Below are 21,849 nucleotides of genomic sequence, written 5' to 3' on the forward strand. Positions count from 1 at the left end.
ATTTGACACATGGAGATTTTATACTAAAACAGTATTTTTTAAATATGAAATGCCACAATTTTAATATGACATGCACTAGTTCTACATCACATGTTTATTTATTCATTCATTTTAAGTATAATGCATGGCACCTTTATAGACTTTTTGCAGTTATTGTGCATATGGGTGAATAACCAGGGAACAAATCCATAGTTCCTCATTCATGATTTATGTAGTTGCGCATGAACTAGGAGCTTTACACAAACTAATTAAAACGCTTAAATGTAAGGGCCAAATACTATAAAGGAAGGAGAATTTCAGAGCTAGATAATGAGGAGTGTGATATTTTGCGATGTTCAGTTGATACGGGCGAGGGAAAAGGACGACGTTCTGTTATCGATCGACATTCTGTTTTCATGCATTGCGCCCCCACTTCTTCAGTACTCAAGAGCACGGTGAGGTGATGGAAAAGTTTCTGGTGTCTGTCCACGCTACGGGCTTCAGGACAAAGGACGCACGATGAACGCTTCCCAACAGATCCAATTTTCTCCAAACAGGAAAGTTGAATCTGCGATCATTTCTTTAGTATTTTCCGTTATTTTTCTGGTCGGCACAGTGGGGAACTGCCTAGTACTTGCCGTCTTGTTTCGCAACGGGCAGACGAACGCGAAGACAACAAACATGTTTATTCTCAACCTGGGACTTGCGGATCTCTGCTTCATCGTGTTCTGCGTTCCGCTCCAGGCTACCATCTACGCCATGGATGAATGGGTCTTCGGTCCGTTCGTGTGTAAGGCTGTGCACTTCGTTATCTACCTGACAATGTACGCGAGTATCTTTACGCTTGCCGCCGTCTCGCTGGACAGGTGCGTCTTCACCCTCTTAGGTGCAGTTAGTCTTTTCTGTTACAGTCATTTACAAATATTGGCGAAATTTTATTTTCGGGAAAAAAATAACATTTTCTCACCCAATAGGAAATTGATTCATTGCAACGAATATTGTCATAATTTATTTGATTGGAATTCTTGTTGGATGAGAACGGAACTCATATGAAATAGACAAATGGATTTTTATTAGTGTGGAAATCTTTTTAGTTTCTCTTTAATACTCTAGATATACATACTGGTGGTATACGTTCTTGTCAGGAGAGAAGTAAGCAACAGTTAGAATGAGCAGGTCAGAGTGGAAAGCAAAAAGAAATAAGTATGAATGCAATCCAATTATTCAGCTGTGCTGGAATCAGTGATACCAGATAAATGTGCTTTCTTTTGCTTGATTGTAATTTGTATAAAATCTGAATTGTGGATTTCTGCCATAATTAAATATTATAAGGTGCAGAGAGGTCATGCTTTTGGTATCAAACAGAAAGCTCTCTTGTATGATGATTTCAAAAGATATTTTGTATATTTCCAGATATTTAGCCATTCGCTACCCATTGCGCGCAAGAGAAACGAGAACCCCTCGTAATGCTTTGATCTCCATCGGCGTGGTGTGGACTCTTTCCCTGGTGTTCTCCAGTCCGTACCTTAGCTACTACCAGCAGATGGACCTTGATGGCACCATCGTGTGCATCCCTGCCTGGGACTTCCAGCACCGTAGAGCCATGGACGTCTGCACGTTTGTGTTCGGCTACCTGATCCCTGTGCTGATCCTGAGTCTCACTTATGCTCGGACGATCCGCCACCTGTGGACCAGCGTGGACCCGATGGAAGACATGTATGAGAGCCAGCGTGCCAAGCGCAAGGTGACTAAGATGATAATTATCGTAGCCGTGCTGTTCTGCCTCTGCTGGCTGCCGCATCACCTTGTCATCCTATGCATGTGGTTCGGACGCTTCCCCCTCAACCACACCACCTACGTGCTGCGAATCCTTTCTCACCTGGTGGCTTACACCAACTCCTGCCTCAACCCCATCGTCTACGCGCTAGTGTCCAAGCACTTCCGGAAAGGCTTCCGGAAGGTGTTTGGCTGTGTGATGCAGAAGCGGCCGGTGAACCGGGTCCACGTGGCTCCGCAGGGCCAGACGGTGAGCCTGGTGGAGGTCGGCTCAAGTGACACATCCAATCAGGGCGAAGGCCTGGGAAGGGTGCGTTTCTGGAACAAGAAAGGCAGGAGGAGGATGACTGGCACCTTCATGACATTCAACGTCACCTAAACCGATAGCATGTTACTGCAGTGGTCAAACTGAAGCTTGCTGAGACCTGTCGTATCCAAATGACAGTGAAAGTAGTGTTTTGACATTGTTTTGAGTCGTGTGTGAAACTGATTTAAACATGAACAGTGGGTGAAGTGGATTCCGTGTTGTTAGTGAAGAATGTGCTCTCCTTCAAGTTAGAGGTTGTTTGATAATTAGTGAATCAGTGTTCACAACAGTTATAGTCACAGAAATGCATTTTTGAAAGATTTTGTTAAACTGTGCATTAAAGAAACTTCAGTGTAATGACCATATGCAGACCGGGTAACAGGCACTTTAAATAAGTCATTTAAAGAAGATCAATTCAGTCATTGTGGTTGTAGTCATAGTGGTAATTTTTTGTTAGTTAATTCAGAGGTAGTGCTGAGCGCTCATACTTCTCTGACATGTTTTGTGAATGCCAGCTCTGGTCACCATACTGTATGTTCTCCGAAATCTGTTTTATTTGAGTTTCTTAGAACATCAGAAGTCATCAACACATGGGTTCTCTTGTCGATGACATGGGTGAGCACCCAATGATCTCATCTGATGTAGGACTGTCAGAGTGGATAGCTGGAGCCCTGGCTGGTGTTGGGACAGCACAGCGGAAATGGGAATGTGCCAGTGCTCCGTCAGTGGAAAATGCACCATGTTGCCGCTTCATTTAACACGTGATGTGAGCAGTGGTTTCACAATGATGGGTAATCTGGGCCCAGTCATGTGGACACCTACCTAGTGTGTGTGTTATATAGTGTACGAGCATGTGATGGTCTATCAAAAATGACCAAACTCTAACATCAGATGATGATTTGAGGACATTTATTATATGAATTTTATTTGTTACGACAAATATTTGAATGATCTGAATGTAGTAACTGAGATGGAATCATGGAGTGAAATATTTATGTTTATTGATGCATTAGTTCATGCATTTTTCAAACAAATTTCTTCCCACCTCTTTTTAGTTTTGTCCACACTTATTTATTCATGGCTTGCACTCTCTGTCTTGTCAGTCATGAATCTGACAGGAATGTATCTGACAATTCATTTTAGTAAAAAAGAAAACTTTTCTCTGTCTGAAGATGCTTGGGTCAGAAGGACAGAAGCTAATCATTCATCTGCCTTTTGACCTTCCAGATGCAGCCGCAGTGCGTGTCAGAGCTGTGCCGTGCTAACGGCACCCTGCATCATAAGGCACAATTCCGGCAGTCGGTGGGTGCCCATGTGCGTTATATGTAAAACCAGTGATGCAATGTGCCGTACATTTAAAAAAAATTCCTTACTTCAACAGTATTCATTCCCTAAGTTCATTTTACCAGCTAAACAAGCATAAATACAGGAAAACACGCTCTTCAGTGTGCACAGACTATGCTATAGAGCTCTCGCCATATGAAATGGCTTCCTGGTCCTATGCTGTGAGCTGCTTCGAGGTGCAGTATAAACAGATGTCACCAGTTAAGCCATGCTGCTCTGACCAGTAGCACAGGCGCTGCTGTTCTTCACATGTCCGTAGTGGCTTAGCTCGGCCTCTCTGCTTCCCCTGATCAACACCTCTGTCTTGGTTGCGATGCCATATTTCCTCTGCCATAAATAGCTTGTGTTTGTTGTGAAGTCTTGCAAGACAGCATGGTCTCTACAGAAGCACTGCGTTCTTCCTGCATCACAAGGTGTCTCCGGCCGATCTGTGTTTGCTTCTCTTTCTGCACGTGCGTCATCATTTAATAGGAGACATCGCCAGAATCCTTGAACACAGGTAGAAGGGATTTCCAGCAGGTGGACAGTCAGCTTTCAGCGAGTGCTCCTGGTGTAGAAGGAAATCAACCAGCTCAAGTCCACGAAACCCGAGAACAACAGCTGACTGTCCTTAATGTGCACTAGTAGTGCACTAGTGTACGATTCTGTGGTGCACTAGTGTACGAGCCTGTGGTGCACTAGAGTACGAGCCTGTGGTGCACTAGTGTACGAATATGTGGTGCACTAGTGTATGAGTCTGTAGTGCACTAGCATACAAGTCTGTGGTGCACTAGTGTACGTGTCTGTGGTGGGGGCATCTTGGGACCTCACTCCACCACCACCTGGATTGGAATCAGGTATGTTTGTGCAGGGAAATCACGAGGGACACCGGCCCCAGTACAAACGTTGGTATAACTGATCTTTATTATAGTAGTACTGATTATACTAATATTGCCTCCAACCCATTAATGCAATTCAAACCCTTACGTGAAAGGTGTATTTATTTATTGACTGCATTTATTTATTAACCTATTTGTAGCCTATTGTAGAGTATTGATAAAACGTTGAATGACTTTTATTGCTTCTACAGTGTTTACCAAGGCTCAACAATTTTTTAAAATCTGAATCTCCTTTATCTCCAGGTGGGCAGACCCCATCAGCAGTACACGCTGACCTGAGCCTGATGAGCTGAATCAAGCCGTGATATACAAGACACGGAGGCAGAGCATGCCTCGACCAGCTATGGGGGAGTCGGGCCGGAGAACTCCTGTGGAGCTCGGCCTCGCTGCTAAAGTGGGTCAAATGAGTGTTAACAAAGACTCCATCTCCGCTAGCTAAATCACCTGCGGAAAATGACCTTCTCTGGAAGCCACTGTGTCCAGAGTACATTGGCTTTTTGTGATGTGTTCCTTACAAACTCACGATCAAAAGAAGTGAATAGAAAATGTTGCCATGCCCTGGAGGGAGTGCACTGCAGCGTGTGTTTTCAGCTTTTCTGGGACGTGCTGACTCACACATGCCTCTGTATGTGAGCGCTGCTGATCTGAGCATGAATAGTAATGAGGTGCAGTGTCGGCGTGGGCTATTGGTTAATATGTGGTCCACTTTAGACCCAAGTTCAGTACATTCCTCATGCTAGTGGCATCAGCCAAATTATTTAAACATTACCATAGTTTGTAGATTTATGTCCCCTTATTTTAAATAGTGTAAACCCCATGCCAGTTTGCAGCATGGCAGAAGTAATAATGATTGTGAACAGTGCATATATGTTACACTCACGCCCGTATTGAGTCGGGAAGGACACTCACTAGTGGATGATGTGTGGTTTATTCTCAGAATCTGTAATGAGTATGGCAACCACAAAAAATCACATCATAACCTGGTTTCGTCGGCATACAGTGCAAAAGCTCTTCTACCGAGTTAAACAAATACTGTCAGAGTGAGAAACCCTGAAGTATACCTGTGTTTCACAGCTCTTCACAATCTGTGTGCAAATACTCGATTGTACAGTAGTTACTTTAGATGCGATGTTAATATAATTAAAACATTAATATCTACTTCGTAGACACGGCTGCAGAGTATATCACACATCCGTCCATATTTAAAAAAAAACCAAAACAAAAAAAAACCTTTTAAAAAGTACCATTTAAAAGTAATTCAACAACAAAAGAATAATACAAAAATCTACTGTACAAAATTACACCACCTGTCGGCAGAACAAAAAAAATCACAATATGGTACGACCGCATGGTATTTTCTCAGCAAACCAACTCTTAATAGTATGTGCCAGTAAATCTAAATTCAACTTCTACTAATTACTCAGGTTTGAAAGAAAAATAAACTCTGACCTGTAATGAGTACGGCAACCACAAAATCTAATTTCATAACTTCCCCTCAGCATACAGCGTCTGTCCACATGAAACAGGGTAATATTAGTGAAAACTAGCATCGATATGCTTCCGTTATAAAAACGACTGAAGGGATGTCCGTGTATAATTGTAACTTTGTGTTTATGTGTGTATTTATTTATCTGACATCCCATGTAAAAGTTGTTTCAATTTCTCATTACGTTATTATTTCATTGCTTAATGAACTGGATAAATGGAGCAGCGCTTACTCGCAGCAGTACATAATCCGTACTGTATCCGTTAATTATCTTTTTGACAGAGTTGCATAAACTCATTTAGCAGGAATTTCACTACATAACTGTTTTACCCCGTTACATATATACTGTAAAAAGTCTAAACATGCCAGTTTGTAACTGAGTTTTAATTACTATGACAGCTTTAGGTTGTAGAAACTTGAGTATAACCACCTTAAATTATATAATATGTATGCTTATATGTACGATTATATAATCTTAGAACCAAAATCGGTTTAAATCCAAATTATGTGTAGAAATGTGTGGAACATAGCGTTAGATATCTGGCCTAAGTATAAAGGTAAGCGTTCTTTGAGTTAACTACTGTGTTATGTAATTAACCAAGCTGAAGGTGCAAGCAAAGACCTACTATAAATATAGATAGCACAGACACATCTTTACCCATCCTGGGAAGTGCTGGGAAAAGGGATGAGACTGAGATTAAGGAACAAAGGCCAAGATGCAGGAAATATATCTGTGTACCCATTAAAATAGTTTAAATAGGTATACAAAATGGTTTATAGTAAGTGGTTCTCAGGTTGCCGGAACAACAACAATTCAGATGGCTATAGTATGCAATACAAATATACCCTATAGTATACGATACAAAAACTATACAATAGCAATATTGCAAAAATTAAACCTGTTCACAAAGTGAGAATTCCATTAGAGAACCTATTTGTAACGATACCCGCATTGATTTCGAGGTTTAAAAATAACTTGTGCCTTAAGAGGGCGCCATTGAGACACATTTGTAAACAAGGGGGCAGTGCCGCCGGTATTTGCTCTTGGAGTTCTGGTTGTATAAGCGGGGACGCGCATATATTGCAAATTTATGAAGAGTGGTGTCTTTAACTCCGAACATTTACATATCGTTTCAGCCATCCTCCACCGATTAAAGTTAGGTTTGAAAGTGCTGAGTTTATTTTTCACATGTTAGCTGTACATTTCTCCTTGATATGATTACATTTCTGGGTACATGTCGCGGTATTTCTCCAATGCGTTCCTTCTTGCGTGCCTTCCACGCCAAGCTTATCCAACTATTGTGCTCTTATAGGAAAGAAGCTTTAGAGAGGAGGAATGCCAGGTAAAGACCCGCATACCGAGAGCCTCAAAGGTAAGATTTTACACGTTAGCGTTACCTTTCCCCTCATTTGATTGTCTGTTAAAGTGTGTAAGTTGCGTATAATGTCACTACGCAGTGTCTGTAATTTAGGGGACGTGTCTGTCTATACTTGTAATCATAAACTTCAAGGAATCCACTATATCCGTTGAAACGTTGCTCTGTATTTATCCCTGGACATCCGCAAGCGATATTTCTGGGCCAGCAGTCTCCAAAGTACAAGAGATCAATATTTATTGTTAAGGTAAACCCTGATATTTTGGCAATGTAGTTGATTTTCCAGGGCTCTGTAATATAAAACTAGCCCGAACCGATGTCCTTAAGAGTATATGTGAACAAATAAAGGCAATTAGTGATGATGCATGTGATCTGCAGTGCAGAGGCAGACTGTGAGTCACCACATCCCGAAACAAATGAACCGTGTCTGCTAAAGTGCCTGAACTGGTTTGTCTTTAGTGTGCATTCTGCAGCTACAGGAGGAAGGCCTGTTGACTGACTCCAGCCCTCCGCTGGCTTCCTGCTGTGAACTTCTGGAGCACATACTGCGCAAGGGTCTCCAAAGTCAGCACTGAACACACCATCACCTGTATTTACACACACACACACACACACACACACACACACACACACACACACACACACACACACCTTAACATAGATAAAGGCGGTACAGGACACACATACACACCACAGTTTGTAGGAAGATGTATTTTTACTCTGAAATTTCTATTTATTGAGTGATTTGAAAGCAAACCCAGTAATTGTTTATGTCTGTAGAGCCAGTCTTGAGCTTGACACACAGAGACTACTGGCACTGTTTTGAGCAGCTGCTAAAGCAGGATACATGCGGCAGGTCAGTCTTACTGAAGACCACATCTGTTGTGAAAACTGAAAAGTGTCAACCTACTTATTCTTTGTTCACCCAGGAAACAGCAAAAAAAAAAAAGTAGATTAAAATCAACTCTCTCCAAATATTGATCAGCCTAGAAACTGATGTAACAGATCTAGTGTGGTATTGATTCTGCTCCCTGTGTTCTGGGCAATGTCTTGAATATGGCAATTTATAAGGACAAATGGGAATGGTTTAAATTGTCCTCAGAAGATCTTTAAATATTGGACTAAATTCCAATATCGTTTTGGTACTGTCAGTTCAGAACTGTGGGAGAACAGACCTAATGCAAGTTAGGTAAACTCATGTATAAATGTTTTACATGAGGAGTCACAAAGGATGTCTTCCTAATTTACATAACAAGGTTGTTTTGGGACTGACTATTCACATTTGTCTCTCTGACTAAAGGCTGGGTGCAGTCTCTCTGGCAGTGCAGCAGACCATAGCCTGCCCCAAGCTCCTGACTGCCCAGGGACGAGGACGCTTCTTCATCCGGCTAATGCTCAGCAGGAGGATTCTGGGAAATGTAGTCAAGCATCTGTTACACACAAGCAGAATCATGGAGGTGACTAAAACCATAGTTATGATTTGACATGTACACTTTCTTGATATGTTCTTTTTCAATGAATTAAAGAGTTTAACATTCTTTGCCCCCATTGCAGTGGTACCGTCCTGAGGTTTCAGTATTGAGGAATGAGGATTTTGTAGGTAAAGGTTTTTCTCTGGTAATAAACCTACAGTTGTCTCTTGAGGTCCCTGCCATTTGAATTGTTACTGTATTGCGTGTATGTGTGCTCTTTCCCTTCCAGAGCCATTTCTCTCCCTCTGTCTGATTCTCTCTGAAATGCAGTTCAAGCTCAACATAGAGGTGAGCATACTCCGCTCTCGGAGTACGGACACTGTGCTAATTGAGGAGTGCTCTGTGGAGTCTGTAAGTATCACTTCTGTTATGAGCAACGCTGGTGCTGTGTGGGGGACTCTGTGTTGGCAGGCAGCTCCTCAGCTCTGCTATCCTGCCTGTCCTGTGAAGCTGTTGCAATACCATCTTTCCTTTCACTCTTGTTTTCTCTGCCAATGGAACGCTACTGCATCCGCCACTCCAGAACTGTAGCTTCCTAGATGAGAGCTGGCTGCTACCGGTAAGCCTTCATCGTTGTTGTCGTCGTCATCATCATCATCGTTGTCATCATCGCAGTACGGTGGGATGTGCATGTGAAACGCATGCTGATTGGCTGCTTGTGTTGTTTTAGGTGTGTGAAACCCATGAGGCAGTGCCTTGTCGTGAGTTGGGGATGGTTCTGAGGTTAGCATGCGTCCACTGGGGTTCCAGCACGGAAGGTTGCTTTAGCACCAATTACATCAAGTTTTTTTGGTTTGGCTTCATTGTTTGACAAGATACTACTGTACATGTTGCCATAGGGTATGCATTCTGGGAGAGGCTATATCATCTGTCTTTTTGATTGTTTCTTTTTCCTGCTGTTCTTATCAGGTACCTGAACGGCCGTGTGTTTGTGTTGGAACTGCTACACGGCAGAATGGCTCAGGTGAACAAGTTTGCAGAGCCTGGTGACATCATAGATGAAATCAATGGGATATCGCTGCGGAATTCCAGAAATGGGCAGGTACGGGATAAAACGGAGCATTGTTCTTCACATGCTGTGACTGGAGCTGTTCAGAAATGTGACCTCTGGTGGTCAGTAGCTGAAAAAGTATGAGACCTTGCAAAGTGAAGGCAATTGTCATTTTTCTCACTACGTAGCAACGAAGACGTGACCTAGTTAGCGTGTAGTAACTAGTAACATAGATGTCTTCTCTTCTAATCAAAGAAGAGTAACACAGATGTGATCTAACCAGAGCCTAATGAAATGGACATGATCTATTCAAGTGAGTGTCTAGTAACATAGATGTGATCTCTTCTAATCATAACCTAGTAATGTAAACATGATCTATGCAGGGCCTTTTAATGTAGACATGACGGAACCAGAGTCTTGTAAGTTAGATGTGATCTAACCAGAGCCTAGTAACCTAGACGTGATCTCTTCTAATCAGCATCTGTGGCGGCTCTGCCCCCTGCTGTTGTGTGAAGGCAGGTGTGCTGCTGTCCCAGCTGAGGGGTCAGCCTCTGACCCTGCGGGTCCTGCACTGGAGAGGCGAGGACGGAGCCATGTATCGGCCGCTGGTGTCGCTCCTGCAGCGGCTCCAGCAGGAGAACCCTTCGCTCTGGTTCGGTCCGGACCCGGCCCGGCCTAAAGCCTGTCTCCCAGGGCAGGACCAGAGTCAGTGTATGAACGACGGCCGGTACGTACGTCTGCCTGTGTGGCCATCATAATGAAGATGCATGTCTGTGGAGCGTATTTGTGGCTTTGTTAGCTTCACATACCATCAAGTCACCCAGCTGTGCTCTTCTACTCTGTTAACAGGATCCTGTACTCTGTACGACTCTTAGGAAAGGCGAACATTGGAATGGTAGTGTAGTAAACATTATCACTGAATTAACTCACATTTACTCTTTTTGTGTACTGGCTTTTGTTCAAAAGCCAGTAAATAGCCCTAAAGCTACTGCTAAGTTTATACAAGAGTTAAAAGAAAATTTGCATAACTGATGGATTTTGAATCTGAATTGATTTGGGGAACTGTGATGTGGCTTGTATGTCTGTGTCAGTATGGAGGGAAGGAGGTTCTGAAGCATGCTATTCCCACCATTCTGCAGAAGAGACAGGGCACGGAGGTACGCCCGTCCCAAGCTGTAAACACATCACCAAGCCTTCTCCATTACACGCTTCTGTTGCTTATGATCAGGATGTACCTGGAGTCCTTTTGTGCATTATTAATTTGATATGTATCAAAATGGTGGGTGAAAACAACCCCTTTTCTCTGTACAGGAGGTGCTGTTAGATGTGAAGGAGACTCATCTGACCTGCACTGACAGATCCAATAAACAGGTCTGTAGCTGTAGTTGAGATATTGATATTGCGATTTTGAGAGATTGGAACTTGTGCATTTATGAGGACGACAATACCTTATCACCACCATTATCGTCATCATCATCATCATCACATTTTACCATAAACAGGAGCTGTTCCAGCATCACTTTCCAGAGATATCATGTGTGGGGAGGTTTGGCCAACCGGATTTTACCATCTTTGCTTTTTGTGTAGTGTAAGCATTTGGATTCTTCACTCGTTGTATTAATATGTTCAGTTCAGTATATTTTAAGTTGCTCTTACACTGTTGCAAAGAGACAAAGTATAATAATACATTTTATGCCAGTTTTTATACATTTCAACTGCAGCTCCTTGTGGTACATAAGCACAAACATGACGCATGCAACTTTTTAATCAGTGTAAAATGAATGAGAGAAATGATATGAGGACTTAACAATTATATATGGTTTTATACTGTGTAAGCATTCAGTTTATTTTCAGAGAGAAAAAAAAAACATGCTTCTTAGCCTCATCCACTCTGTATGGTCTACACATTTGCTCTATCCCAGTACCCAGCACCATCCAAGCAATTGACACTGGATGTAGCTTAGTTGTTGCAGTGGTTTCCTATAAAGGCCAAAGGGAGTGAAAATAGCTGTATATGTGAATTCCATTGGCGTATCAGTGGAAGAGAAAAGTGGAAAAGGCATTTTGGTGGTGAACTGTGACTTGATAAGTCGGGTCAGTATTGAAGCTGAGAATTTTATTATTTCAGAGACACTTCTGACACAGGCCAGCCACCCGGATTCTGTTGTGTGGTACTGCAAGCAGAATCCAGCAGTGAGTGTGAGGAGATAGTCCACCGTATAGGTGAGGAATTGAACCCAGTAGTGTCATTAATGTACCCCTTGGGTAAGATGTACTGACTTGGTGTTTCATTTTGTTTACCTTTCATAGCTGCTGGATTTAAAAACACAGAATGGTTTGTATGAGAAGATTAAAACACTAACAATGTTGGAAGTTTTACATGTTGTCATGAGGGACTCTGTCTGCAGTTTTTAACAAAACTACCCTGTCTATTTTAAAATGATTTACTGAAAATATTAATAGTAATGTAACATGTAACTTTCATAGGAGAAATTATAACAAAAGTATTGTAATAACATGTTTGTTAAATCATAAAAGTGTTTTAGAAAAAAAAAACTATTAAAGAACCTCTAAGGTCAAATTCTATCCGATTACTTATGGCTGATTACTTGATTATTGCCAAAATCAGATCTCTGGGTATCGGGAGAAATGTTAGGGGATGAGTGCTTTATTATCCTCTAAACTGCTTATGTGAGCTGCCTCTTCTTTATTATTATTATTATTATTTATTAATGATTACTTGTTGCTTATTTATTAGTTATTATTAATAAATAATAATGGTGATATACAAAAGGAAAGGGGTAAAGGTGATAAACTTTTTACACTATAATATTTCAAATGTGTGATACTACGAATAAAACTACATAACTGAAAATATGTTTTCTTGAATCCATTCTCTTTATTCGCGATATGACCATTTATCAACGCGCTTGACTACCGACTCTTTAAAATATATATATATATATATATATATATATATATATATATATATATATATATATATATATATATCTTTTTACTTTTGCCTTCGACTTTTTTTTTGTTACATCAACATGGCCCGGAAGTTCCTCTTTAGCAAACCCGCGCATGCGCACATTGAAAAAGATGCGGACTCCGAAGCTCTCGCAATATTATATAGTTTGATGGCGACAGTTCGGTAAAAAAAAAAAATTAAAAAAAAATGTCGAAGGGATCGACGCAACCCAGTTCGTCGGTAGCTGCGGCGAACCTCGGACCTTCCTCCTCTTCTTCCTCCTCGTCTCCTTCTGCGTGCGGCTCGGCGTCTCCCGCCAACGTGCTGCACGCTCAGCCTGAGAAACCACAACACTACACGTACGTACCCCCCGCACACCTGACGTTCCCCGCACGCAAAAACACACCTGACGTTGCCGACCGGACAGGTAGCGTTAGCTACGTGGGCCATCCTTTTACAAGCCGTAGCGACTTCTGTCACAGTGTGAGTCAGAAGCCCGTTTAACCCTGTCCTTGTGTGCTGGGGGGCCTACCGAAATGGCAGGTTAGCGTTTCCTGCTCTTCACCTGTGTTTTGAAGTTGCTGGCTAACGTTTAGCTAGCAAATGATATTCAAAACCTTTACGGTAGCTAGCTACGTTAGCCTTACATTACAAAGTTAGCTATGTTAGGTTAGTCTATAAGTTAAAACCGCAGTGGTGAGTCTAAGGACAAGCGAAATGCATTGCAATTTTAGCTAAAGTTGCTATAGATAGCTCTTAACAGCACGAGTACAGTTATTTTTCTAATGTAGCTTTGCCACGATCAAAAGACCAATAGTTGTTAAGCGCACATAACAAATCAGGCTTTATGAACACCCACCTTTAAACACATCCTTCAACACCATCGTTTTATCTGTATTTCCCTTCCCCCTGTCTTTTAGATATCTGAAGGAGTTCAGAACAGAACAGTGCCCTCTGTTTGTACAGCACAAATGCAGTCAGCATCGCCCCTTTACCTGTTTCCACTGGCACTTCCTGAACCAGCGTCGCCGGAGACCCATCCGCAGGCGTGACGGGACCTTTAGCTACAGTCCTGATGTGTATTGCGTCAAGTACGACGAGGGCACTGGCACGTGTCCTGATGGAGACGAGTAAGAAGAGATCGCTGGTTATTTTTTGGTTGTTTCACGTTGCACTGGTGCCCATATGTGAGCAAAACGCAACTTAAGCGCAGGTCAGATAAAAACGGTGGTGGTGTTAAGCTCACGGTTTTGTCAAAAGAGTGGAGGCCATGAGTTCACCTTAGCTAATGGTGTGTTAAAAGTAACACAGAACAGACGTTTTGGCAGATCTTCCGATAAATCAATGCTTCAGGAAGAAGCAGATGTTGAAGCGTCTCCTGAGCAACTCTATTTTTTCTTAGCTGCTGCTGGCATTATTTGTGTTTAGGTGTCCGTTCTTGCACCGGACGGCCGGGGACACAGAGCGGCGCTACCACCTGCGCTACTATAAGACAGGGTCCTGTATTCACGAGACGGATGCCAAGGGCCACTGCAGTAAGAATGGCCCCCACTGTGCTTTTGCTCATGGCTCTCATGACCTGCGATCGCCAGTATTCGACATCCGGTACGTCTCACGGCTGGCAGCGCAGGCCCGGCTTGAAGAGTGTAACCTTTTCAGTCGGTGTTCTTTTATGGTTTGCAGTGGTGCTTGGTTGCCTGGTGTTGTTTGTTGAATTGTATCAAGAATGGCATGTGGAAAGGAGCACAGCCATTCGCCACTGTAGAAGACGTCCCAGTAAGCCAGCACGTGGATGTCTGTCATGCAGGGAGGTACAGGCACTGGAGGCTCAGGCTGGCTCTGGATTGGCAGAGACTGGATTGGTGGAGGGACAGTCTGGCTTAGTGGCAAGTACAGCTCTAATAGAAAAAACTCTGAGTGAGGAGCCACGTTGGCAAGGTGAGGACAAATACTTCAATTTTTATGATGAAGCAAAATATGATAAAAATATTTAAGGAAATATGAGATTTTGATTGACTGGTTAAAGGAATGTTTGGAAAGCAGCAAAGTATTTATAGTTTCGCTAAAATCTCTCTCTCTCTCTCTCTCTCTCTCTCTGCACAGATAACAGCTACGTGCTCTCTCACTACAAGACTGAGCTCTGCAAAAAGCCCCCCCGCCTGTGTCGCCAAGGTTACGCCTGCCCTTATTACCACAACAGCAAGGACCGCAGACGATGCCCTCACAAGCACAAATACAGGTAAGTGCTAACCCAGCAAGACGTCACCCGGCAACCTTTAGTGCAGAAATGCTGATCATTTGTAAACGTGAGACTGTGTAGTGGTCATCCTTCACCTAATGTTCATGTGTTAGTTTTGTATTAACATAAATGTCTCAATCTGAGCAGTGTCGAGGGGTTTTGAACGCTGCTCTTATGGTGTGTGTGTGTGTGTGTGTGTGTGTGTGTGTGTAGAGCCTTGCCTTGTCCATCAGTGAAACACAGTGATGAGTGGGGTGACCCCAGTAAGTGTGAGAGTGGGGAAGGCTGCCAGTACTGCCACACACGAACTGAGCAGCAGTTCCACCCAGAGGTAGTGCACCTCACATTGCAAACGAATCGTTACTTGTCAGTCATACAGTTAATACTGGCATTTCACCCCACACCTGGCACCGATGTCACTAGTTATTAACAGCCTTTAGTAGAAAGTCACTGTATATTTTATTCTCAAGATACTTTCGGTTATTTAAAGGTTGTTTTAAATGCTCTTGAAAAGGGGGGGGGGGGGAGCAGCTGTGGCATATCTGAAACCACACTTAAAAATAATAATTGGTATGAAGAAATTACATCCCTGTGACACTAATTTGTTCTCTAATGTATGATGATTTGGCTTGCAGATTTTGTTGGTTGTTTGTTTTTGAAAACATCTCCTTTGCTCCGGGTCTGTCTGCAGATCTATAAATCCACCAAATGTAATGACATGCAACAGAGCGGCAGCTGTCCCAGAGGACCTTTCTGTGCCTTCGCCCACCTGGACAGTAAGAGCTCCTTAACCATGATTGAGAAAGGCCTGTATAGTTATCTAGTGTATGATCTAGTCCAGTGATTCTCAGGTCAGTCCAGTGGCCATGACGCTGCTCATTATATAATTATACTAATGAGTATAATCTCGTTATACTAATTATACTAAGTATAATCTCATTATACTAATTAGGTTCACTTCTGTGCCCAAAAGGAGAGTTGATTAGTTATGTGTGAATGCTCGTGCTATATTACGGCTACAATTACCCCTAATAGTGGAACTATATTGTGAATTTTATGAAATGTATCTAGGAAATAATGTGGCTGAAGAATTGCGTGTTCTATTTAGGTTTGCCAGTGTAATGTTGCTCGACAATAGTTGAAATTGCTTGAATGCAGCCCTTAAAATGCTATTGTCTTGGCAGAAGATGTGTAGCTAAAGTGAAGTATGAATAAAGTGTGTTTTTTCTTTCTCACCCAGAACCAAGTGGGAGTGAAGACCAGCCTTTCCCAGAGGGGGGCACCTCCCCCCCTGCAGTTCCCTGCTCAGTAATCACTGATAATGCCACCTCAGCACAAGGCCTTCTGGGAAGGGTTCTGTATGAGGAGTCCACCAGCCTGGATGTGTCTCACTCGCGCTGGGCAGGAGAGGGGGGTTATGGGAGAGCGCCAGGGTTTGAGAGAGAGGACCAGGTGCATAAAAGCAAACTGTTCAATATTTTGCTAGTGTTACTATTGAAATTGTAAAAATTAACAACCACTGTAACTGGAAGTGCCGATTTTGGTAATGGATCGCCTACGATAGACAGACATTAGTCATTTGCTGCACACGACTTTGTGTTATTGTGAGTGAGCACCTGAACTGAAATGTTCAGTGTGACAGGATAGACCAGATGTCCAAGGTTGTAACTCGGGTGTGAAATCATATCACGTGTTCCTTCGTCCCAAACGTTGATTGTGTCAAACTGAAAATCCTCCCTTAAATGTATTTCTTTTTTGTTCAGGCTAAACAGAAGTCATTTGCAGTGGAACCTCACAGTAAAGAAATTTCCACTATGCACAGCAAGCCGGTACTGTTCTGCTCCTTCTGCAGTTTTATATATTGCATTACATAACTTTTACATTGTTATTTTTTTGGAAGTACTTTTAAGTTTCCATGCTTGATAATTTTGCCTTCTTTTGCGGCTGTGAGGTTGACCCGTGTTAAGCAGTGCCGTGCGGTCTTTAATGCGGTGTTGTCTGCTGCTGTAGGAGCTGTCGGTGTTTCTGCCGGTGGGCAGCCCCCTCAGCTTGTCGTCCAGTGTGCCCTCGAGCCTGGCAGCGACACCTCCCAGCCCGGCACCCCCTGGCCCCACCACGGGCATGAATGCCAATGCTCTGCCCTTCTACCCCACCAGTGACACCGTGGAATCTGTAGTGGGTCAGTTCTGAATCTAAAATTAAAGTTCAAAGTTTGACAGGCCACAATGGGTTAAAAAGTAGAATTTGACAGGATTGTGGTGGAAAATGTAATGTCTGTGGTAACCTAAATGTTACAAAATAAGAGTATTGGTTGTAATATTGAACATTACAAGAATAAGAACATGGGTTAAGACCTTTAGGTGTTTGAGTGTGTAAGCTCTCGTAGTGGCACTGTAAGTTTTGCATGGTTTGTGTGTCTTGTGTTGCTCAGAGTCTGCGCTAGATGATCTGGACCTGAACGCTTTTGGTGTGTCTGCGCTGGAGAAGAGCCTAGAGAGCAGCTCCATACCCAGCATGGGGCTCATGTTAGGTTCGCACCAACCAGCTCAAATGGGAGCAGTGCTTAACTGTGACTGCAGGGTGCTTTTTGTGTTTATTTTTAGAAACTTGAGTGGGTTTGGGTGAAGCCTTTTTCCTCTGGGTTTGTAGCTTTTTTTTTTTTTTTTTTTTTTTTTTTTTTTTTTGAGTTAGTGAGTCAGCGAGTCAGCACAACTCTGTTGCTCGGGTTGGAAACGCTTTAAGCTTTGTGTGTTACCTGCCAATCAGCACAAGAAACAATTACAAGTTCGCCATGCACGCCTGTAACGATTTTTGTCATGCTTTGGATTGTGAAAGTGTGTTGGTGAGTTTTGATGAGAGAATGCCATTTTGAACTGATTTTGAGTGTCGTGTCTCTAAACAGGAGGGAATCAGCTTCAGAGCTCAGCTCCTGTTAATATCCCTGGATCTCTTAGTAGCCCCTCCCCTTTCAGGTCCCCCTCACCCTCTCCGCCAATTAGAGCTCATGCTTCTCCTTTTCTGGCAGCTCAGTTGCCACATCCCAGCCAATCGGAGAGCAGCTTTCTGGGAGCGTCGCATAGTTCATTAGGTTTGTAGCCTCTTGGAGCCTCTGCGATGCTGTGTTTTGTTAGTAGCCATTATTTTAGCAGCACTTCCTTTTCCCACAAGTATTGCTTACATGAGAAATGTCTTACACTAGGCATGAGAAGCAGTTAAAGCTGTAGCAGCATCTGTGCAAATTTGTGTGCTCAGCCACGCATTCTTTTTGTGTAGGTTTGAACGGAATGAGCAGTAGTATCTGGGAACACTTCCCCCCAGGTCAGAGTTCCCCCGGCACGCCACCAGCCCTCCTGCCCGCCGGAGCCATGTTCACCGAGGCCTCCCGTCTGAAACAGGAAGTAGACGAGGCTCACAGGGTGCTGAAACACTGGGACCACAGCTGGAGGCAGATGTCTCAGGTGAGGGTGCATCGGTGCGAGAGGGCGTGTCTACGCATAAGTGTGGGTCTACACATGAGTGTGTGCAAACTCAAGGATAAAAAGCAGTAGCACAATTAGGGATTTCTTTTTCTTCCTTTAAACATTTTTACAGAGACAGTTCTTCACATTTTGTACAGTAGCTATTGTCTTTCTCTAAGTGTCTTCTCATATAAAGGCTCCCAGACAGGTGATGAGTGGTGATAAGGCAGAGTAGGAGAGAGATCTGTACATTTCATCGTTTATGTATCAAAATCACAATTTAGAAGCAATGCGGTGATCTTTAACCAATAACGGTGCCTGTATTCTTAACAAGGTTTTTAGGATCTATGTTTTTTAAAATAATCTTTTTATTGTTCTCTCATGGCAATTAACAATAGTCCTATAATAAGGTTGTTTAAATATACAGTAGATGCAACTGCAAAGCAGTCTTTTTAATGTAGTAACCAGATAGTTCACATAATAAATATCTACAAACCTATGAGTTTAACTAATTAAGGATAAGTAACTAATTAAGTGATTAAGTAATTGCAAAGTCAACTGCAGTCACAATACAGATCAAGACAAATCAAAATTGGACACCTTGGCTCCTGACTGAACGCGGGCCTGTTTTGTCTGGGTACGTGTTTAAACGGCCGTTTGAAGTCTTCCCACTGTCGGCAGTCTTGGGCGGTGCTCAAAGCAGACGCAGAGGAATCGCGTGCGCTGGCGAGCCGGCTGACCATGGAGGCCGAGCGGGCCCGGCAGGCCGAGGAGGAGGTGCAGCAGCAGGCGGCTCTCCTGGAGGAGGCGCTCGAGAGCCTGCGCAGTGCAGAGAACCCACGCCTGCAGCTCCACCAGCTCCAGCTGATGCACAGGCTCCCTCTGAGCTCGGTGTGCAGCCTGCAAGCGCAGATCTGCACCTGTCTGCGGATGGTAGAGCAGGTACAAGCACGGGCACCCTATCCTGGTACACCAGTGCAGAACATTAAGAACGGTTACCTGAAAGTATCAATCTGTTCTCTGTTCAAATACTAGAATTGTTTTTGGTGGTGAGTACAATTTTTATTCGCTGCCCCTCCCTCTGGCTCTCTCTCTCTCAGGCCGTGTACAGGAAGCAGCGGTTGTGTTGCGTGTCATGCGAGGAGCTTGGCTCGGTGGCGTTGCCTTGCCAACACGGCGTGTGCTGTGAGCGGTGTGCCACATCTGCAGAATGCCCGGTGTGCTCAGATCACTAGCAGAGCCTGAATGTCCACCAGTCCGGAGCACCAGCCCTGTGTTTCCTGAACCATTCTGAACACTTAAGACCAGTCCCTCCTCTGAGCTCCATCTTAACCTAGGCCTGACCAGTCCGTCTTGTGGAGTTCAGTTCAAACCCAAAACTGTCGGCTCTTGAAGACGGTGGAGGATGACGGTTGAACCTGGACTTCAGAGAAGTTGGACCTCCAGGAGGACACGTGTGGGTACCAAACTAAACCTTCGCCTTGGCTCCGATCCACAGGCTGGCTCCTCTCTTAGGGCCCTAATTAGGAATCTCTGTATCTGCTCAGCAAGTTTGTAATTTTTAAGAAACAAATAACAAAAGCCACAACGAACAAAATGAATGTTTAATGCATGAGGTTTAGACTCCGGTCTGTTCCTAGCACACAGTGATTTGGCCTTTATCCGACACCTGTCAGAAACTGCCATTTAAATGTAACCAGTACCTAATCCTGTACTCCCGGACTAAACCCTGTTTCTTTAACCATAAGATCATCTTCATCTAACCATTCCAGGCAAGATCTGAACCTTGTCTTAGAACATCCTAGTGTAAACTCTCGGTTGTTGTAGAGATAGTTGGCTTGGCCTATCAAAGTATTGAATGAGGACCATTATAAGCTTTCATTAGAAATGTTTGTAGTTAGGGGGAATTGGCCATTCATAGAGGATTCATGTGGACCCTGACCTTACCTAATGTCCTGACATGGGTCCTAAATTCTCAACCTGAGCTTGACCTCATCAATAACCCTAAACCATTACTGATCCAGCTCCAATTATCAATAACCCTGCATCAGTACTGATCTAACTATGTTCCACACACTTTTTTAATGTATTTATTTATTTATTTTTTTTAGCGTTTTGTTACATTTTTCTTTTGGCTTTGCCTTCATTTTACTAATGACCCGTCTTTCCCCTGCCCACTTAATTATTTTCCTTTATTATGTCACATGACGGGTGCCAGTGGAGACAGCTGTCGCTGGTTGCGTGGGCCTTACTGGTTGGGATGTGGCTGACTGTGCGTACTACCTTGGTTCCTAGGTACCGGATAGAGGGCACTATGCCAATCCCAACGACGCGCAACTGGAGGAACAATCGCGGGATTTCGTTCTGGTCCCCATCTGAATCTGACTCGGATGGGTGACGCGTGCAATCCTTTAAATTGCAAAAAAAAAATATATATTTAATCCTTTAAACTATGATTAACAATAACCCAGCACAATTACTGATCTAACTCTGATTCTGAGGCCACCTATTCTGCTTCTTACACATAAATGCACGCGCGCACACACACATTCTCATATAGGGCTATTGGCAGGTGCCATCGTATTTATTTCCATGAGCCCCAAGGCAAATAACTAATGGTAAAGCTGTTTTTACTGAATTTAGACTTTTCATATTGTCATGAGTTTATTCATTGGGAAGGGGAGAGCTTAGGTGTAAATGAGTATTATTATTATTGCATAAATACTGTAATTTCAAATTATATTCTTAGTTTATTAAAAGGCTTTTCAGAACAAGAACTCTTGGGGACAGTTTTGCTCACCCAGATCATCATAAGACTCTAAAGAGAATTTCTGATTCCATTTCCTTTGCAATTTAGTCCAAGACTAGGTTTGATCCATGTATGGGAAACCAACACTTGCCAGTTTGCCAGAATCAGTTTCAAACCTAAAATATCAATGAAAATAATGTGATTATTATCTAGTAGATATTCTCTACCTGTGTCAGATGATAGCACAGCAAATACTGGTAAAGTGGGACAATCACAGCTTATTGCCTCAGCATTCAGAAAACAGTTTCCCGAACATTCCCACACATGCTTTGGGAATGTTCCAGAATCAGAATTTGTGACATGCATTCTTTCTGCAATTAGTGGATTTTGTGTGTTACATTTTGAAACTTCTTCAACAAAGGAAAATGTATAGCATTACTGAAAGCTCCTCATTGCTTTTGCAAAACCTTTTGTTTTTAATTGTATAACTATTGTTTTAAATAACTCCCATGATTTTCTAAAGAGAAACATTACTTTTTGAACAGAGATGGAAAACACACCTCTGTACACAGCTTGGCACACTCAGGTTAATGTCCACATACCACAACCATGAAGTACAACACAGAGGCAGGAAAAAGTGAAGATTTATTCATAGTTCTCTTTTAAGATATTGACTCTGTGTAATAAGATACTAGTCTGTTTTTAAATCTACCTTTTTCATGTAAGCTTTTGATTCATTTTGACATTTTGTGTGAACAGGTGTCAAACAAAAAAGATTGGTTTAAGCAACCTTTTATGTGCACTGATTCTAGCAACCCAA

At 42.9% G+C, this 21,849-nt stretch overlaps 3 protein-coding genes across 11 annotated transcripts; all 3 read left to right on the plus strand.

Annotated features, from left to right (window-relative positions):
- The first annotated feature begins 368 nt into the window (after window positions 1–368).
- Window positions 369–3,221, plus strand: LOC113585640 (galanin receptor 2a). The gene is made up of 2 exons (XM_027023250.3): window positions 369–845; window positions 1,393–3,221. Exons 1-2 carry the CDS (start codon window positions 499–501, stop codon window positions 2,132–2,134), a joined length of 1,089 nt encoding a protein of 362 aa, XP_026879051.2. The 5' UTR covers window positions 369–498; the 3' UTR covers window positions 2,135–3,221.
- A 139-nt stretch (window positions 3,222–3,360) lies between these two features.
- On the plus strand, window positions 3,361–12,484 carry si:ch211-250n8.1 (uncharacterized). 7 transcript variants are annotated; one of them, XM_081698140.1, is made up of 18 exons: window positions 3,361–4,242; window positions 4,528–4,678; window positions 7,084–7,143; window positions 7,606–7,710; window positions 7,927–8,002; window positions 8,447–8,603; window positions 8,701–8,746; window positions 8,848–8,969; window positions 9,142–9,177; window positions 9,289–9,341; window positions 9,528–9,660; window positions 10,125–10,336; window positions 10,459–10,504; window positions 10,701–10,766; window positions 10,921–10,980; window positions 11,112–11,197; window positions 11,738–11,832; window positions 11,920–12,484. In XM_081698140.1, the coding sequence occupies exons 3-18, from the start codon at window positions 7,107–7,109 to the stop codon at window positions 11,952–11,954; spliced, it is 1,365 nt and encodes a 454-aa protein (XP_081554266.1). In that variant the 5' UTR covers window positions 3,361–4,242; window positions 4,528–4,678; window positions 7,084–7,106; the 3' UTR covers window positions 11,955–12,484. The 7 variants fall into 7 exon arrangements, 4 of the variants coding, with proteins under 4 accessions (XP_081554266.1, XP_081554267.1, XP_026879046.2 ...); XM_081698141.1 differs by lacking the exons at window positions 3,361–4,242; window positions 4,528–4,678 and adding an exon at window positions 4,766–6,925 and having other exon boundaries at window positions 7,082–7,143; XM_027023245.3 differs by lacking the exons at window positions 3,361–4,242; window positions 4,528–4,678 and adding an exon at window positions 4,768–6,926 and having other exon boundaries at window positions 8,848–8,906.
- Window positions 12,485–12,661: 177 nt separating this feature from the next.
- unk (unk zinc finger) lies at window positions 12,662–20,926 on the plus strand. 3 transcript variants are annotated; one of them, XM_027023246.3, is made up of 15 exons: window positions 12,662–12,942; window positions 13,504–13,713; window positions 14,012–14,188; window positions 14,391–14,521; window positions 14,687–14,822; window positions 15,036–15,153; window positions 15,514–15,598; window positions 16,063–16,274; window positions 16,586–16,651; window positions 16,833–17,001; window positions 17,254–17,352; window positions 17,725–17,910; window positions 18,096–18,280; window positions 18,962–19,222; window positions 19,381–20,926. In XM_027023246.3, exons 1-15 carry the CDS (start codon window positions 12,791–12,793, stop codon window positions 19,513–19,515), a joined length of 2,322 nt encoding a protein of 773 aa, XP_026879047.2. In that variant the 5' UTR covers window positions 12,662–12,790; the 3' UTR covers window positions 19,516–20,926. The 3 variants fall into 3 exon arrangements, with proteins under 3 accessions (XP_026879047.2, XP_081553515.1, XP_081553516.1); XM_081697389.1 differs by lacking the exon at window positions 17,254–17,352; XM_081697390.1 differs by lacking the exons at window positions 17,254–17,352; window positions 17,725–17,910.
- Window positions 20,927–21,849: the final 923 nt, after the last annotated feature.

This window comes from Electrophorus electricus, chromosome 15, assembly GCF_041902795.1.
Source record: "Electrophorus electricus isolate QZ-2024a chromosome 15, ASM4190279v1, whole genome shotgun sequence".
Taxonomy (NCBI): Eukaryota; Metazoa; Chordata; class Actinopteri; order Gymnotiformes; family Gymnotidae; genus Electrophorus; species Electrophorus electricus.

Coding starts and splice junctions, on each gene's coding strand:
- LOC113585640 (XM_027023250.3), top strand. CDS start 499: ATGAACGCTTCCCAACAGATCCAATTTTCTCCAAACAGGAAAGTTGAA. Junction 846..1,392: donor GCCGCCGTCTCGCTGGACAG/GTGCGTCTTCAC, acceptor GTATATTTCCAG/ATATTTAGCCATTCGCTACC.
- si:ch211-250n8.1 (XM_081698140.1), top strand. CDS start 7,107: ATGCCAGGTAAAGACCCGCATACCGAGAGCCTCAAAG. Junction 7,144..7,605: donor GCATACCGAGAGCCTCAAAG/GTAAGATTTTAC, acceptor GTTTGTCTTTAG/TGTGCATTCTGCAGCTACAG. Junction 10,767..10,920: donor AGAAGAGACAGGGCACGGAG/GTACGCCCGTCC, acceptor TTCTCTGTACAG/GAGGTGCTGTTAGATGTGAA.
- unk (XM_027023246.3), top strand. CDS start 12,791: ATGTCGAAGGGATCGACGCAACCCAGTTCGTCGGTAGCTGCGGCGAAC. Junction 14,823..15,035: donor CCTCACAAGCACAAATACAG/GTAAGTGCTAAC, acceptor GTGTGTGTGTAG/AGCCTTGCCTTGTCCATCAG. Junction 17,911..18,095: donor AGCGTCGCATAGTTCATTAG/GTTTGTAGCCTC, acceptor CTTTTTGTGTAG/GTTTGAACGGAATGAGCAGT.